The sequence below is a fragment of the Phalacrocorax aristotelis genome, chromosome 6, assembly GCF_949628215.1.
Source record: "Phalacrocorax aristotelis chromosome 6, bGulAri2.1, whole genome shotgun sequence".
Taxonomy (NCBI): domain Eukaryota; kingdom Metazoa; phylum Chordata; class Aves; order Suliformes; family Phalacrocoracidae; genus Phalacrocorax; species Phalacrocorax aristotelis.
Genome location: NC_134281.1, coordinates 52628033 through 52646530, shown reverse-complemented (window position 1 = coordinate 52646530; position 18498 = coordinate 52628033). Strand labels below are relative to the sequence as shown.

General features: G+C 35.9%; 1 protein-coding gene across 6 annotated transcripts in view; it reads left to right on the top strand.

Annotated features, from left to right (window-relative positions):
* The window catches only part of USP33 (ubiquitin specific peptidase 33), a 43056-nt gene extending 24777 nt beyond the window's left edge, over nt 1–18279 (top strand). The window contains exons 14-25 of one of the 6 annotated variants that reach the window (XM_075097905.1): nt 1261–1433; nt 1569–1639; nt 2228–2261; nt 3079–3124; nt 3969–4149; nt 5440–5566; nt 7581–7750; nt 9146–9227; nt 11811–11919; nt 13893–13995; nt 14770–14838; nt 17078–18279. In XM_075097905.1, coding sequence (XP_074954006.1) covers nt 1261–1433; nt 1569–1639; nt 2228–2261; nt 3079–3124; nt 3969–4149; nt 5440–5566; nt 7581–7750; nt 9146–9227; nt 11811–11919; nt 13893–13995; nt 14770–14838; nt 17078–17235 — 1323 coding nt within the window. In that variant the 3' untranslated portion in view covers nt 17236–18279. Of the gene's footprint in view, nt 1–1260; nt 1434–1535; nt 1640–2227; nt 2262–3078; nt 3125–3968; nt 4150–5439; nt 5567–7580; nt 7751–9145; nt 9228–11810; nt 11929–13892; nt 13996–14769; nt 14839–17077 lie in introns of all 6 variants that reach the window. The other 5 variants (XM_075097904.1, XM_075097903.1, XM_075097902.1 and 2 more) reach the window with 5 other exon arrangements.
* Nucleotides 18280–18498: the final 219 nt, after the last annotated feature.

Here is an 18498-nt window from a genome sequence, read left to right as displayed (position 1 = left end):
TTCTTTTGTGGCAGATTTCCTCAGAAGATTAGGCTGTTTCATACTTGATCACTCGAACAGTAATAGCAGCTACTGCCAGCACTTTGTGTTTAGACTAGTTTGCTTTCATTGAGCTGGATATTTACTCAGACCAAAAAATAACATTTTGAGAATTGGTTTACAGCAGGGATGGAGAAAGAGGCTTGCTCTTCAACTTCACTTAGGTATAATTAGTTTCAGTAATATTCTGAATAACCTAATGCATGCCTACTATTGTAGTAAATTCTCAGGTACATAATGCTACAAAGAAAAGTAAAAGACAGTAGTCCAATCATACTGCTATAACAGTTGTATTGGGTAGATCAAGGCTAAGCAAATTCATGTCTTTCAAAAAATCCAGGTAAAGACACTTACTTTTACAGGTTATATGAATGATTATCTGCTTTCTGAAGTTGTCCTCTACTGCAAGATGTGGTGCAGTATAGGAGCAGTTGATTTTTTCCTATACTGTTTGCTCACAGGATTACTTAGAACAGCACACGTGATCCTTTAAAAAAAGGTCATTTATCTAAACATGTCTAGTGGACCACTTTAGCTTCAGAGCAATAATATCAAGTGTTGGATATCCAAGCCTTTGCACTGGGGACGAGTTTCTCAATATAAACTTTAAACTTAACCCTGACACAGTTGCATGCCCTGCTTCCCTTGCTTTAGACTTTAGATCTAAGAATACTGAGACCTCAGGCTAATCTGGTGAGGCAGTTAAAACAAACCAAACCAAACGAAAAAACTTCTGAAGTTTGCTTGATGTTTTACTCTGTGACTATGTAATCACTAAATCCAGCATGGGAAAAAGAAAATGCACGGCTCGGTCTCTCTTGCAGTGGCTCCAGTTACATCAGGTCAAGGTACTGTCAGAGTAAAATACTGTCAAAACAATGGGCTGAAGCTTTCTGAAACTTGTTTGTGTAACAGGAGCCTGAGGCAAAAATCATGGTGCTTTGTATGACTAGTAAGAAGACAAATAATGAACGACGACTTAAAAAAAGTTTCAGTGATAACAGTGTGCAAGTTCACTCTGAAACGTGGGGTGGTTTTTTTTTCCCTTCTTTTTTAGAAAGTGACTTCTTATATCTCCTTATTTATAATTAATTTGCTACCTAGTGGAATTTTCAGCTATTTGGTGACTTAATAGTTACTGGTGAACTTTACAGAATTCAATTTAATTTTTGTTACTCTTCAAGCTTAACTCCATTTTGTTTCATTTGTTTCATTCTTTAGCTGTCTGTAACCCTGGAGACTTTTCAGGATCTGTCCTTGCCTATCCCAGGTAAGGAGGATCTTGCTAAACTCCATTCTGCAAGTCATCAGACATCTCTAGTCAAGGCAGGGTCATGTGGAGAAGCGTATGCCCCCCAGGGATGGATAGCTTTTTTTATGGAATATTTCAAAAGGTAAATAATATTTACCTTGCTTTATTTATTTATCTATTTTGAAATTCCAGTTTCTGCTCTTCTGGCAGAACATTTGTTGGTTTTCTTTCTTTTCTGTCAATGATGTTTCAGGTTTGTTGTCTCATGTGTTCCTAGCTGGTTTTGGGGTCCAGTTGTAACCTTACAAGATTGTCTTGCTGCCTTTTTCGCCAGAGATGAGCTCAAGGGTAAGAGGTTAATTACATGAACATATCTCTTCTGAGTTTTTTTCCTTCTATCACAATAAGATGATTAATCATCACCTTAGCTTCATGCAATTAAACAAAGGCCACCTGTTAGACTGTAATACAGTCATTCCTTGCTCTTACGGGATCACTCATTTCAAAAAGGTAAGCTTCTCGCTCAACTGAATATTTGAGGCAAGTAATGCCCATGAAAGCTGCTTTAGAAATGTCAAGTATATCTGAATTTGGTTTAATGAAATGGTATCAACTGAAGGCTCATAAAAATTTCCAAAACCACTGTATTAATACTCATTTTCATAACCCTAATTTGGACTTAGTGAATTATTTCCTTTTTAAATTATATAGCATCGTCTCTCTGCATTATGTTGTAGTGCTTCATAGTTGAAAGCATAAAACCTAAGAACCTTTCTATTTATTTTCAATATCAACAATCTTATGACTGTTTAAATACTGAATGCAACCTACAGATAAATTCCCTTGAAACTTTTATATATCAAATATATGTGCTTAATGGATAGCTACTTGGATTTAGAGAATAATGGCTCTTTTTCTTCTCCCTGATATTTGCAGGTGATAACATGTACAGCTGTGGAAGGTGTAAGAAGTAAGCTGGTTTTTCCTTTGTTTTAACTTGTCCTAATTTGAATGTTTTAATGCTTCTTTTAGTCAAGAGGGATTTATTTCTCTTGGATATGTCACAGTACTACTAATCTGTTGATGCTTGTGTTCTGGCTGTCAGAAATTTAGGATTACAAAGGTGCAGGAGTCAAGAAACACTGACTCACCATCCCAAATTGCAAACCAAATGTACTTAATTCTTTTTCACATTCCTTACAATTTGACACCTTTCTAAATTGTTTTGATTGATAAAATAAAAACATTTAGCCCTTTATGTTACTAGCAAGTTTTTATTGATATGCAGTGGGTCATTCAAGGATGTTAAAAATAAATAAATTTACTATGGCTTTAAAGAACAAAGAACCAAGAAACAGACATGGTCTGAAGACCGCTCAAAGCCCTTTAAGGAAAAAGAGTGTCATTCCGTGCTATGTAACTGGTCATCTGCTGTAGGTAATTTCTTAAATAAACTTAGTTGGTTTCTTTTTTCTCTTTTGCTGAATAATTAGCTTTCATGAAGCTTAGTTCTTTCCTTTATGCTAAGAGAAACTGTTAGCTAAGCTAGATGGAACTTGATTATCCGTACGTGCTGCTTTGAATTTTTCAGCAGTACAGATTGTCTTTCCTTCTGAAGCATCATTGTTTGTATCGTTTTGGCTACTCCATGTCTAGTCTACATTCCAGAAATATTTTGGGTTTACTAATATAATGTTCAGCTTAGACTTTTGCTGATCTAGCACAAGAAAATAAAACCTTTCCAGAACTAAGTATTGGTTGTTTTGTTGTTTGTTTCCTTTGCTTAGGTTGAGAAATGGAGTGAAATTCTGCAAAGTGCAAAAATTTCCTGAGGTACTGTTACTACATGCACTTTAAAGCACTTTTTTCTGCATGATTAGGAATGTGGTAAGACTGAGTTGCATGGAGTAAATTGTGTTTATAATGTTATATGATGAAAGCATATCTTCATAATGGCATTTAAGAATGTGAGCAATGTTTGATTATTCACCCTGTACGAAAGTGAACCTTGTACATGAAAAGTAGAGTTAGAAGAGTGGGGTTTTTTCAATGTTGTTACTGTCATCCTGTAGAACTTATTTATACTGTAAATTATAGACTTATACCACAGCCAGACTGGAAATCTTTGCTATAAGTGATGCTTGTAACTTTACGTTTTAAAAGTAATCCAATCTTATACCTCAAAACAAGAGTTGATGGCTGCAGTAATCAGTGAGAATTAATGTCCCTTGTGACAAGATTGTGCAATAGGTGCACTGAGGAGGAGGAAAGGTATGTTGTTTATTGCTGCATCAGTGTTAGTAACTGTTCAGGACTGTTTCTTTGGTTTGTTTTGGGTTGGTTTTTTTTTTCTTACACTGTCAGTAAGATAAGTCTTCGATAATTACAAATCCATTTCTAACTCCTTGAGCTGCAATTGATTTTAAAAAAAATCAAACAAAAAACCAATCAACAAAAAAAGACCACAAAAAAAAAAACCCACCAAAAAAAAAAAACCACAAAACAAAGCAAAACAAACAAACCCAAAACTGTGGCACACAGAGCTTCTGATATTTGCCTCAGGCCATTGAGAAAAGCGATCCCTTTGGGATGATAAAAGGAACAGATGACATGCCCAGTGTAGTTATTAAATATCAAATGTATAGTTCTTGAGTGAATCCGTTGATCCTTCTTACAGATATTGTGCATTCATCTCAAAAGATTTAGACATGAACTTATGTTTTCCACAAAAATTGGGACCCATGTGTCCTTTCCATTGGAAGGCCTTGATCTTCAACCTTTCCTTGCAAAGGACAGTCCAGCTCAAATAGTGACTTATGATCTTCTATCTGTCATCTGCCATCATGGAACTGCCAGCAGTAAGTATGAGGTTGATTATTTTGTCTTTGCAGCTGATATTCACATCAGCACTTCTGTTTAAGGATGATATCCATATACTGAAGGGTAAATAGATGAGCATGGGTAATTATAATATGAAAGATAAATGCTGTGTTTTTTACCTTGAACATAAGATGGTTTGCTCTTAAGGAGTGGACACATCTTTGAAATTGTATGGCATACCTAAATGAAATTGTAGGTGGAAAAAAACCTAAAAGATCCTGGAATGTTAAGTGAAAGAACTATTTGTACATTTATACTATTCTCTTTCAATAGTATGTATAATGTTACATGCCAGCAGATGCCAGATGATGGGCTGTTCTACACAGCTGTTGCTTGTCTAGAGTTTTGATGCTTTGTATGCCTTACTTCTTTGGAAAGAGTTCACAAAGCACCACAAAGATGCCCATAACTTTATTTAAAGGTGTTCTCTTGGATGATTGCTGCCAATTAACTCCAAAACAGGCAGTAGCTGCTATTTATGGGTAGTGATGAATAGCTGAATAAACATCTTATTGCTATATGTCAAGCTTGTTCCTGCCCAAGTGCTTTCCGTGTTTACAAGATACGGAAAATAGGAGAGAGAAAAGTTTCAAGTCAGAAACTTCATAGACTTTTACAGAAGCTACTAACCCCCTCCTACTCCCCAGACTAAAGGTATCCATTGTTTAGATGAAGTGGTTTCCATTTTTTTTCTGGATGCTCTTTCATCTTCTGTTTAGTGCTTGCTGAATGATGCTTTTTGTAATCAGTTTAGTAGATATTTGATTATTTAATTACTAACAGTTGAATGTGCATTTAAAATAGTAATAGTTTAAAATATATTATGAATAGTCTTCAAAACAGAAAAGTATGGTCTTGATATCATGTAGCCGTTAGACATCTACGCTGATTTCTATTACAAAGCATCCAAAGATTTGAAAGGAGTTTGTGGAAACTGGTTAGGGTAAATTGTTCAGTCAGTCTTACTTGATTTGAATATCATGGCCCAGGAGTACATTAGACAACAAGCTGTTTGAAGAGTTCAAGAATATGCTGAAAGTGGTATAAAGTGGTATCCAACTTCCCACTAGCTGATAGAAAATCAGGGGAAAAAGAAAACGCTGATCCTGGGTTTGAGAGAAGTTAATATCCAGATCCTGTTTGCTAATGACCTAATGTTTCTCCCAGTTAAGACTTGCTTTTGTTGGACTTACTATGCAATACATGAAAAGGAACTAAAATGGGCAGCTCTGGACTCTTTTTAATAACTCTTGCTTCTGACACTCTAGGCGGACATTATATAGCTTATTGTCGCAACAATTTAAATAATTTGTGGTATGAATTTGATGACCAGAGTGTCACAGAAGTCTCAGAATCCACAGTGCAGAATGCAGAAGCCTATGTTCTCTTCTACAGGTAAGATATTAAAAGTACAGTCATACTCCTGTTAGGTGTGTTAATAACTTTTTAAGCAGTTGGGCAGCTTTCAGAAATCAGCTGCCCCGCAAGAATGATAATGGAAGAATTTGACCAACCAGAAAAGCCTATGCGGGAGAGAGATGTAGTCATTTGGTTATGACCTTAACACTTGCTCTGTCACTGCTAAAACATGTATAGAACTTAAAATTAAAATTAAATCTGCATAAATATAGTAAGGTGGGTAGAAAGAGAACTTTAAGCAACTGTTAGAACTGGCCACCAATTATCTTGTTTTCAATTAGAGGAATGGAATTCTGCACATGGGGTGGTTTTGCACACAGACTCCAGCTGTTAGGGCTCTAAAGGGAATTGTGGAAAGTCTTTAGCAGATGGGATGTGGAACAACAGAGGTTTTACTATGTTGTAATTTAATTTCAGGGAGTTTATAGGCTGTTCTTTCCCTGAAAGTTGAAATGAAATGCGAGAAATCATGTTATTATCATCTTCAGTCTAAGGCATTTTTGTACTTGAAATAATAAAAGCGACTGAACTCAATTTTCAAATTCTAAATTTCTGATACTGAGGTCAGTACCAGAAAATTTCCACTAAAAGTTGACTGTGAAATAGATTGTGTCAGAGTTGCACAAGAAATGAGATGTGTTCTGAGAATGTTTTAACTTTCATTAGGAGCACTTGTACCTGCCACTGTCTGAGCTAAGCCTGTGAGTCTGACTCAGTGGGTCTTTTAAAAAGGAACGTGGAAGTCATGCTGAATTGCTAAGAAAGAACACTGTCCCTGATTTTGGGCAAACATATTAAATAACAAAAGAATAGCATTCATAAAATTTGGTTTCAGAAAATAGTCCACAAAACACTACCACACACACAAAATAGATGTTATTTCAGCACGCTTTAGAAAGCTTTGTGGAGATACGCATGCATTTTTAAACGGCAGCTGGAAAGCGAACTTACCTACCTGAATTTCATTTTCAAACTTTTAAGGTTTTTGTTACATTACCTGTTCAGATAAAAATTTCTTACTTTAATTAGGTCGATAGCATTTAAGTGTTTTCCTACTCTTTTAGTCTTGTTTTCCTATACTCTAAATAGCCTTGTTGCTATAGCCATTAGGCCTACCTGGAGCTTTTCTATCAGCTATTTGAGTCAACTGTGACGCCATAAATTAACTGAGCTGGCCCAGCCTTTTTGTGATGCTGAGTGAAGTTTCAGGTCAGGGTTTTGGAGGATGGAATAATGGTTCAAACCTGCTTTTGGAGAAGAGAGATTCTATTCAATCTAAAAACAGGACAGCAGACATAGTTCCAGCTGGACAGAAGCAACAGCCTCAAAGAGAAAAGTAGGGGGATACAGGAGAAGTAGGGGAATCACCCGATCTACTTACCTTCAGAAGTAAGGTTGAACAGTAAGTAAGGAACACCTGCCCAAGGAGTACAGCTTGCAAAACTCTAGCTCAAAAGATGCATAAAGGAAATGGGCAGGTGGGCACAGCCTTATCTTCTTCTGTGGCAGTAATCACTTCTGCAGTGTAGTCTGCTGTCTCTGCAGTGCAGCTGTTTGCTTTCTTGGGCTGGTAGGTTGAATGGGAACTGTCAGGGGTCTTTGAGTTGTTGAACTAAGCAGGCAAAAGTTTTCTTGTAAGCATGATAACACCTGTGCCATGGCCTGTCAGAACTAAGGACAAGCATAGGCTTAACAGAACAAGTGGTCTTTGCCCTTCCCACTCTGCACTAACTGTACTGACTCCTGTGACACACCATTCTGTAATCTGACAGTCTAGGTTCCTGCCACGCCTTTAGATGGTGGCTCTGGCTGTGTATAAAAGGTGCGGGTTCTTTCGTGTGCTAAGTCAACTAGTTCATGCTAGTAGAGCTTTGCAGTATAGACATGGCCCAGCTAACTTACTTGAAAGGAGTTTTCTTTTCACAGGGTAAATTATCTGCACTGTACACGGGGATGTATATTTGTTTAATGGTTTCTATTTCGGTAATAGAAAGAGCAGTGAAGAAGCACAGAGAGAGAGACGGAGGATATCAGGTCTACTGAATATGATGGAACCAAGTCTTCTGCAGTTCTATGTTTCCAGACAGTGGTTAAATAAATTCAAGACTTTTGCAGAGCCAGGACCAATTTCAAATAATGACTTTCTCTGTATGCATGGAGGTGAGACTGTAACTAAGTATCATTTAAAAAGAATTTGTCTGTCACCTTGTAGCTATACTGGGATGTAACTTGTTTTAATTAAAGGATTTTGAAAAGAGTATGTTCATATTATATCTTCTGTAACTTATTAGAAGTTGTAGTTCTGATTTACCTAAGTAAATTATTTCTCCCATTTTAGTGGCTGACTAGTTGGAAAAGATACTGTGTGAATTTCTCCTATTTTTTTTTTTTTTCCTCTTCTCTGTGCATTTGATTTTTTTGTTCATAAGCTTTCTTGATTCTTAAAGAGGAACAGTTTGGCTTATCTGCTTGCTTCTTAAACATGTATGTTCCCATTTTAAAAAATCCTGTCACTTTATCATCATCCTTAATACTTTGCTAATATAAATCTTTTTCTCAGCTACGTGCTAGAAGTAACAAGAAGGTTTGAAAGCTGCAGAACAAGAAATGGTTCTGATGCAGAGTATTCGGTGCATAGCAGTGTGAAAATAGAGTAGTAATTCTGTATATTTTGATTAGGAGCATAAAAATTGTACTTTGTGCTAAATGTTAATGAAAGCGTTACATTAAGGAAAATGTATTTGGGGAATTATCCATATTGGAGTGCTAACATTCCAAGAAATTGTTACTACGTGGTGTTCTTATACCTATTTTTCTAATAAAAATACAGCTGTTGTAGATTAGCAGTTAGAGTTGCTGCCCCTGTTGCTGAACCAAACTTCTAACACAGGAATATTGTGCCGCTTTAAGCAATTTGTGGCACATGTACCCGTGAGCCCCTGTGGCTGTGGCTTTCCTTTTGCAGGGTTACAGCAGATGACTCTTGTACGAGTGCCCAAACTGCTAGATTTTCCCTATTCAAAGAATTCCTGCATAGCAGATTGCTGTTTACCATGTGCTTCAATTCAGTGTTTCTAATTCTGCAAGGCTCTCCTCCTGCCTCCCTCAAAATTTTGGTACTTTCAGGTATTCGTATTGTATGAACTAATTAAAAAAGGCCTAGAGCAAATAAGTGAATTTTGAACAGACAGTTTGCTAATGTGTTTACAAGCATAAAAAAAATATTTAAGCGCTCTTCAATATTTTAATTGTATACCTTAAGAAGCATTTTGGAATCAATATCTAAAAAGTATTCTGGCCCTTCATTTTTAATTTTTGATGTAGTTTTTTTTGCTTTTTATAAACTTTTCAGTCTCATAACAGACTAAAATCGGAGAGGTCTCTTTAAATACAGTAATAGATTACATTGTGGTAAAAATTGTCATGTGATTTCTCTGAATTCATTGAAAGGCTATATTTTTTTTTTATTCAGAGACCTCTAACATAGTCTCCTACCCGCCAATAAAATCCACAACTTTTCTCCTTTTTTCTTTTTTTGTTTTGTTGCTTTTTCAGGTGTTCCTCCACACAAAGCTAACTTCATAGAGGACCTAGTTGTAATGCTACCTCAAAATATATGGGATAATCTGTACAGCAGGTAAGTTTCGTACTGTAATGGGAAAAAATCCAGTGATACGGTTTGAGAGCAAACATGTGCCAAGCAACAACAGACTTAAGAATTTAGTGGCTCAGAAAAAAAAAAAAAAATACTCTAGGCACAAAGCTAAGCGAAGGGATTGCAAACAGTCAATTTGTGTAATTTGCTTGTGCAAAGTAATGCTAAAAGCCTACATAAAATAGTGTGTTACTGGGATAATACTTGAGTATTAAATCAATAAACATATATGGTATGTACAAAATGACACAAAGTAGGTCAGCAAAAGTACGCTTTGCAAGCAGTATTTTGAAAGAGCTCTCTGTATCAGCTTCCTGTTCTCTTGTTGGCTGGAGGCAGCTTTTCTTTTACGTTGGCTTTGAATCCATAGCCTCAGCTGCCAGTACTGCTTCAAAATAACTTATATCTAAGTGTTCTGTATAACTAGTCCACGCTTTTAATGTAGGTCAGGTTTGTGCTTGCTTATAACGGAGGGATTCTTACAAGATGTGTCTCCTTTTTCAGCAGTAACAAAACGCTGCAGAAGAGCTTTGCTGATGACCTAAGGACTCTGTATTGCACTTGCATTAAATATATTTAGCTGTTGATTTTCTGCCACCTAAGCACTATAACTAAAGGGTTGGGGTTTTTTTCTTTTAAAGTTTCAATGGACACAAGCGAAAAACAGACACAATACTATTTCCAGCTTATTTCCACTTTCCTAGATGTACTGATTTTTTTTTTCTTCCAACCAACAAAGGCATTATCTATTTTCTGTATGCAGAAATACTTGTTAAATCTAAAGGAAGAGGTTTTTAAACTTCTCATTGATTTCCCTTCTCTATAAACTTTTCTAACAAGTTGATGAACTTCAGTCATTTGATAGAAACATAGAAGTCCCAGAGATTATATCATCCTCCACATTTTGAGAGTAATCTACCACATAGCAACAACTGATACGTGTTTTCTATACATTTAAATCTCTGTTCTGTCTGTCTTCCTGACTGGCGTGTGCACCTTTCAACACAGAGGAGCTCTGAAGCAACCATGTTTTTCTTCTTGTCTTGCTGTTATCTGGGAATTATGGGAGAGTGCCAAGGCTGCAGGAATTTAGGGTGAGGAAGCCAACTATGGTGGAAGCTGACTTTTACCAAGATAGTGTTAAGGAAAAGGAGATATCTGTCTAGGATGCCAGTTGCCAGTCCATGTCCCAGACACATTTTGCTGCTCATGTGGCACTTCTATTCAATTCCATGTACTTCAGGATAATATAGTATAACCCATACTTGACCTATTTCAGTTAAAAACTTGTGAACTGATCAGTGCAGACTAAAGTCAAAGTGTCATCTTCAGAGGCGCAATTTAAGTGGTAGATGAGCATTTTATGAAACAGATGTCTATAAGTTGGGATGATTGAGTACATACCAAAAAACTAGTGTGTTGTATTGAAATAATGCTTTAATTTTCAGTTAAAATACAACAGTTCCATATTTGGGGAAAAATATAGCATCCCAAATTATTCTTATGCACTGACAAACATACAAGACTAAAAGGGAAAAAGAAGGCAATGCCTTCCATGGCAGATATTTGTTTAATTTTATTCACTAAGTAAACAGTTATTTTTCACTCTTGCTTAAGCAACTTTCATATTTTGAACTTTAATTCATGTTGCTATGCTTAAGAGCCCTCTCTCATTTTATTTAACATAAGATTTTTGGTATAAAATATGATGTATTGGAAGAGAACACAGCTCTGACAAATAATTATTCAGCTAGGAAGTAGAACCCGGAATATCCTTATCTCAATGCATATTTTAACCTGGCCTTTCTGTTGTAGTAAATGCGTCTCTTAAGGCTGCTAATCATTCAAGAATATCTTCTTTATCAGGCTTGTATTTTCTCAGCTAGCAAATGCTGCCCGTGTTCATAGTGATGCATATATATATATTTTTTTTTAAAACACACACGTGTGTGTGTGTGTGTCTGGATATATCTCTGCTCTGCTTCTCAGTAACAGTGCCCCTGAAGACTTCCATGTATGCGGTTTCACACAAGGAAAATAATGGAGGGGAGGGTCATGGAGAATTACTTTTTAAGAACAAAACAATAAACAAGTTTAGAGGTTGGTGTCGGAGGTAGCAAGCTGATGAAGAGCCTGCAGTGGAATAGAGGAATGTGGTTAAGATAGAACTGGCTGGAACATTTCCATGAGCTGTTTCTTAGAGGCTTTTAATAAAATCACACACGGTGTGTACATATACCAGAACACTTGCTCACTGACATGTTCTTCCCATAGTAACGCCTTTTGAAGCATGCGATACGGCAGAGTTTGAGACGGTTTGTTCAGGCTTTAGGCAGTCAGAACACGGGAGGTGGGTTATGTCTTCGGACGGAGTACAAATTCTTACTGAGAAAATAAATTATGGCATTTGTGGATCAGTGTGACTGGCATGTATCAGTCTTCTGTTACGTTTTGTAAGAGGTTGACACTTGTGATGTCCACAGGTGTATGATCTTTTTACATGGCATTTGCCACAAGGTTAATGTTGGGGGTTTTTTTGGTCTTTTTTTTAAATTTTTACTGCAGGTATGGAGGAGGACCAGCTGTTAACCATCTGTATGTTTGTCACACCTGCCAAATAGAGTCTGAAAGAATTGAAAAAAGAAGGAAAAATGAATTGGAAATGTTTATTCGGGTAAAAAAAGTAAACACTTATTCATTCTGCTTTTTGACATCATCTGATATTCATGACTTGGCCCAAGGGGTTGCCAGAAGTGCATAGGTGATTCCTGTAACAAATGGACTTTATTAAATATCTGTATACTGATATAGAATCCCTTCTTTCCCCTTGGCAACAGTAATGTTCTTATGATATCCCAGATAACTGTTTATAAGGAAATGTACTTACAGAAAATATTTAATGTGTTTCTTAAATTGCTTTTTTATAGTGTGGAAACAGTGCAGCCACATGAGCAGTTGTTCTTTATACACTGCCATTGGTCTGTTCTGTGCAATCTAATAAGGTTTAAGTGCAATAATACGGTATCAGCAAAAAGTTAATCATAATCTTTACCTCTTGTTCTAATTTTAAAAATATCACTTGAGACACAAACATAAATAATTCAGTGTGAAGTAAATACCTTAGTATTGTAATGGATTTATAAAATTAATATCAACCAGCTACTATATTTTTCATTACTTAGAGATTATGCGCATGAGTCTGGTAAAAAAACTAGTAGTAATGATTTTTTAATTCTTAAATGGAAAATGTGTTATGAAGTTTTCAGTAAAAATAAGTGCAGAGATATTGGAGTCCCATTTCTGCTATCTTAGCTCATGAGAGGGAGGAAAATAAAATTGCAGCTGTTGTTTCAGTTCTATCTGTGCTTTAATCACACTTCAGGGATTGTGTCAGCTTTTCCATATTTTAACTCTTATTTGAACTTTGTGGTAATTGATTTTTCTTTAGTCTGGGTTACCACTGGATAGTAATTATTATTAACAACACTGAGCCTACCTCCTTTGCTTTAGCAATCGGTATTTTTCCAGTATAAACAATGATAATATGTGCACTGTTGTGCAAGTATTGTTGCTGATTAGCAGACAGAAAATTTCTGTTATCCTCTGTAAAGGTTACTTTCCAGAATGATTGCAAAACTTATTCCATTTGAAACCTTAAGAGGTTATGCTGAAGCTTTGGGTTCGTGGCTTGAAGGGGGAAGTATAGCTCTATTGTTACAGAGCTAAAAGATAGTGGTTTTAAAGGCTTAAGTGACTTCTTGCACGTTTCTTAATAACTTTGTGAAAAGATCAGTAGTCTCTGAAAAAGAATAAAATGTTAAACTTCCTGAAATCTTCATTATAAAATACATTTTTTTCTTACAATGATAGAAGCAAATTTAGGTAAATGTAACTGAGACTCTTTACTTAGGTGTTTTTTGTAATTTATCCAGTCACTGTCATTGCCTTGCAACAGAAACTCAGAAAACCAGGATGTGATTTTTTTTCTTTTTTAATTCTAAAATAGCAGGAACAAAAAATTATTTCGTGATTTTTGTTTGGGGTGGGGTTTTTTGGGTTTGTTTGTTTGGGGTAGGGGGTTGTTTGGGGTTTTTTGTTTCCTTTAAACTGAAGCAAAGAAAAGTCATTAAAAGTCCCAGCGCATTAGTTCACTGTGCCTTGCTTGGAATCATACTGGCATCTGTTCAAAGTATTAGAAGAACAACAAACATAGATGAAGATATAGTCCATCACACACAGAACCTTCTTTACAATTATGGAGCAAATCTTTAAAAACACTGAGGGATTTTATTTTACAAAAATAACTTTTCTGCTTTCTTTTGCTGCTTGAAAGTTCAGCCTTCACCATAATTATCCAGTAGCGTTTGATGAGTAAGCACTTGTGCTTAAGAGGAACTTGCTGCTGTTTTCAGGAAAAAATAAATAAATTCTCAAGTAAAGAATAAATCATCTTTTAATACGAAGGCTACAGCTACAGCAAAATCTCACCTCAGGAATTCACCAGATGTTTACTGTTCTGATTGTCAATAGTTCTTTGCAATGTTCTGTAGCAGTGCCATCTTATGCAGTTAATAAATGCAGTGGTTAAAAGAATTAAGTGATTTAAAGTAAAAAAAGCAGAAAAACATGGACCCTTTTTCCTTTCAGCTTAATAGAGCATTCCAGGAAGAAGAATCTCCATCAACATTTTACTGCATCAGTATGCAATGGTTCAGAGAATGGGAAGGATTTGTAAAGGGCAAAGACAGTGGTAAGTTATATTCCGTTTCAAAACATGGGTAATTTTTTCTTTTTTTGTTGTCATGCAGTGGTATTGTTTAAGTAAATAGTTTCTGCTTTGGTAGAAGGCTGTAGGGAGAACAGATAGAGAAGGCAACAAAAACTCTTAAACGGAACATCCAAGACACAGGTTTTATAGGTAACAAATAGATCCAGGAACAAAATTACACAATATACTCAAATAATTCACACGAATGGATAATGGGATAGTTGTGGAAAGAACGTTGCTTGTATTCCAGGGGTTTGCTGTTAGCAGCAGCAGGAAAATTGGAACTAAGTACAAGGGAGGATGGATTTTGCTGCGCAAATTAAATTGATGGATAATGCTACTGCTTCTGGAGGAAAGGTGGCCTCCCTGTCACAACCTAAACTCAGAACTGAGTAACAACTATAATACTATCACTTCAGCCTACTTCAGATGCCTCCAAAGTTTTGAAATCGAAACACTGATAAAACGTTCTAGTGTCTTGTCTGAATCTGCTCTATGATAACTTTGCTAGGGGTAAGAATTAGGGTTAATTTGTGTTTTACATTGCTCGAAGACTTAATGTAATCATGGATGCTTTAAAAATCTTGCTCAATTAAAATTCCAATTAGCTTTTAACAACTTGAGAGTGTACTGTTAAGCAGCACAAGAACAAGCAGTAAACAAACAAGCTTGTTCTCCTTCTGTGTGAAAATAGCCCCTCCAACCTGCCATTTGTTTTCAGCTCTCCCAGTATTAATAATCTTTCTGTCATACTAGATCCTCCTGGTCCTATTGATAATGCTAAGATTGCAGTAACAAAATGCGGAAATGCTGTGCTAAAACAAGGTAGGTGTCAAGTATTGCTGCAGCTTTGGGCTCCTTATGATGTATTTGCTGAAGTTTGAAAAGTCATTAAATCTTTTTTTAACTGTTATCATAAAATGGCAATTCCTAGTGAGTCTGTGTTGTGCCCATTTTTGAGGGAGCAGCTTATTCTTAAAATGGAGAATTAGTATCTGTAACAGACTAATCCAAGTACAGATGAGAGTGTAGGAGGAGGTGCAGAATAACTTTAAAATGGTGAAAATGTTCTTTGGCTTTGTATCTCTTGGCTTGATTTGGGTTTTCTTAACGTAAATTGCTTGGCTTTTAGACTGTCATATATCTGTATGTAGTTATTTGAATCTGGAAACATAATTTTAATTGAGAGCTACTTCTGACACAGGGAAACAAACCACAGTAAGTAAATGCTGTTGCTCATTTTTCTGCAAGTTATTTGCCACTGTACATTGCAAAAACTTCTGTAGCATGCAAAGATACATATTTCTTTGTTATTGTTCAGTCAGATGCTTAATACCATTTATTTGCAGTTTGTAGGTACAGATTAAAAAACTATAATATGGCCTGCTTTATGAAGACTTTAGACTTCCTATGAATATTTGAATTCATTGTAGCTCAGCTTAATGAAGAATTTAAAAAACAAAAAGTGAGTTCTTGCACTCAGGAGTTTTGCAGTACACTTTAATGATTTGAGCGCTACTGCAGAATTCAAATACAAGGTATAAAGCATCTAACTGACATGTAGCAAAATACAAAATCGTTTTAGAACCAATAACTGATAGCAGATTAGCCAGTTGTTGACGTAACTTCAGCTGTGTTGATTTAGATTAGAACTTGGGTAGAAATGAAGATGAATAGGCTGTAGAAAACTTGTCTCAAGTCATGAGAAAGAGTTGGGAGTGCTACTAAGCAGTGTACAGTACTACGTATTTCGGTGATCCACTGGTCCTGATCCCAGCGCATTAGTTGACTGTGCCTGTTCAGTTGAACCTGACCATTAGAAAAGCTGGAATTAGAAAAGCTGGATAAGGGAGTGAAGATCTACTCCTGTGCCTACAGAGATAGCGTTATTTTTTGAGCACATATGCCTCAATTTTACTCATTTAGGTTCAACATCGTTAGTACTGGCATGGGATTTGCACCGTCACTTCCAGATGAAGCTTTGCATGGTTCGGTTAGTGTAGGTAATGAAATGTGCAGCTCTCTGTACCCTTCCTCTTTGGAAGATTTTTATACATAAAGTACAGTAGTAGGCACACTGGGGCCGGTGGTGAGGATAGAAAATATGAGGTAGGGAGAAAAATCCCCTTGTTATGGCAGGTTTTTTTTCCTTAATTTTTTTAAAAGTAGGAGGATGCTGAAATTAGGCTTAACAAGACAGATTGGACAAGTTTGTCCCAATATCTTTATTAGATACTATGAGGCAGGTTTTTAATGAGTTGCTTAAAGAAGAGGAGGTTTATTCAGATAAAACAGAAATTTGTCTTCTCTGCCTAGATTAATGGGAAAAAATAACTTCAACTGTATCAGAAAGGATCCTTGTGTTAAAAGCTAGAGGGGTGATGTGCTGATGTTCCCTTGCCTTTGCCTATAAATGGTTACAGAAAACTAGAAATGATTGTTGGATGCTGACCTGAGGCAGGAGAGGGACCTCTAGCCAGAGGAGTGGAATCATAAGAAAGATGTTAATCGGTGAACAAAAAGAAATCAGGCAGACCCATCAGTGCTACATACAAAAGCATTAGTGGGGCAGTTAATGTCCTAAGAGTGGTTTCTCTCTAGGGTTCTGGGAGTTTCACTGTGGTTCTCACACTTTTATTCTTTACTATAATATTAATTTCTTTGATGAAACAAGAATTCTGAGTCCTTGAACTTTACTGTGTAATTGATGGGACTGCATATCCCTACATTAATATGAATCATTTCCTGTGTACCGAGAGGTACCAGTTGTCAGCTTGACTGATAAGTATCAGATAAGATGTTTATTAGAGAACCTTCATGTGTTTTATACTTGAGGTGTGGTCAGTACTGGATAGTTTCGAGGAGGTAGTTCTAAGAATCAAGAAGTATAAAGTTAACACAAAGTATGTCATTGGGTTTGGTAGTTGGTGCAAGATAAAGCAGAAATTCACATTAGTGTTTTAAATTTGAATATATTTTTTTCTTCTTGTATCTGTTATGGACTTCAAAGAAATAATGAAAGAATTATTCTAAATAGTAATTAAAATTTTAAAAATGTTTTCAGGTGCAGATTCTGGACAAATATCTGAAGAAACATGGAATTTTCTTCAGTCAATCTATGGTGGAGGTCCAGAGATTATACTCAGACCACCTGTTCCTCCAGTAGAACCTGATATCTTGCAAACAGAGGAGAAGATTGAATTAGAAACTCATGGTGTGTAGCTACTGAGAAAAAGATGAACTTGTAAGGAATCCAGCTTCCTTACAAAATGCCCAAACAACATTCCTAAAAGCTTTATTCCCTTATGTCTGTTGGAGGCACAGCTTGCTGGGCATTACACTAACTACAGAAGAATAAGTTGAAATATGTATTACAATTTGTTAAATAGAGGCTGTTTCTCTGTTTTGGAAGGCATGTGGTTTGTACATTTTGCAGTGTGTGGTCAATGGGAAAAAAAAATGTAATTTCTGAACTTTTTGGTATAATTCAAAATCCTGTTATATCCTTAGACTTGAAAAATGGGAACAAATTTAAAGGTGTTCATTAACCCTTCTGATTACTGATTGGGCTTCTGGTGTCTACACACTTTTGCCTGTCTTAATTGTACAGTCTTGGCAAGCCTAGATATATGGGGAATATATTTTAAATGGATTGCAGTCAATGACAAAGAAAAAGGATTTTAATTTCCTAAATGCTCAGGAAAAAAATTCTCACTTATTTTGCACTGTAAGTATATGAAATGGGTAGTATATAACATCCAAATACTTACTGTATTTGAATGGATTAAACATTAGTGTAGATTGAATATTGTTTTAGTCAGCAAATGTCATAACTTATTACCTACTAAATTTTACATCTTATAGTCTTCTGTAACTCTATAAACCTGGCTAGTGTCTTTAACAGTATATGTGACAAAAAGATTTAGTCTTCTCTAGGGTAATGTTTGAGAGCATGAAGTGTGAAATGTAAAATGATTATGGACATGAGTGATATGGGTTTCAGAAATTAAATTGTCTGGTCTCTTGAATTACATTCATAAACAGTTCCATCTGAACGGTTTTATTGTATTGTTAAAAATTTTCTTTGGCATGATGACCTCTAATGTCAGAAGCTGGATAAAATGTATATATTGCAAAACTTTACTGAATGAGTCTTACTGGAATGCAGAATGGCACTTGCTCTTGTTTTTGCCTGATTTGTTACTAAGTAAGTAGCATTATTCAAGGCTGGATCAATAAAAAAAAACTGTGGAAGAAGGTGGGGAAGAGCTTTCTTAAATGTTTTTCATTTACTACATCAATAGAAAAACTTCTGAAGTAATGGCGTGGTACTGCTCTCACACCCATATAACTATATTTCTTGACCACTTTATGTTTAGACGATGATGTTGACAGTTCTATCTCCGAAGTAAGAAAATGCTGACATAGCATTCTTCTGGGTAACTTTATCTCTAGTACAAAATCAAACTGGTTTTGAACTTTGTA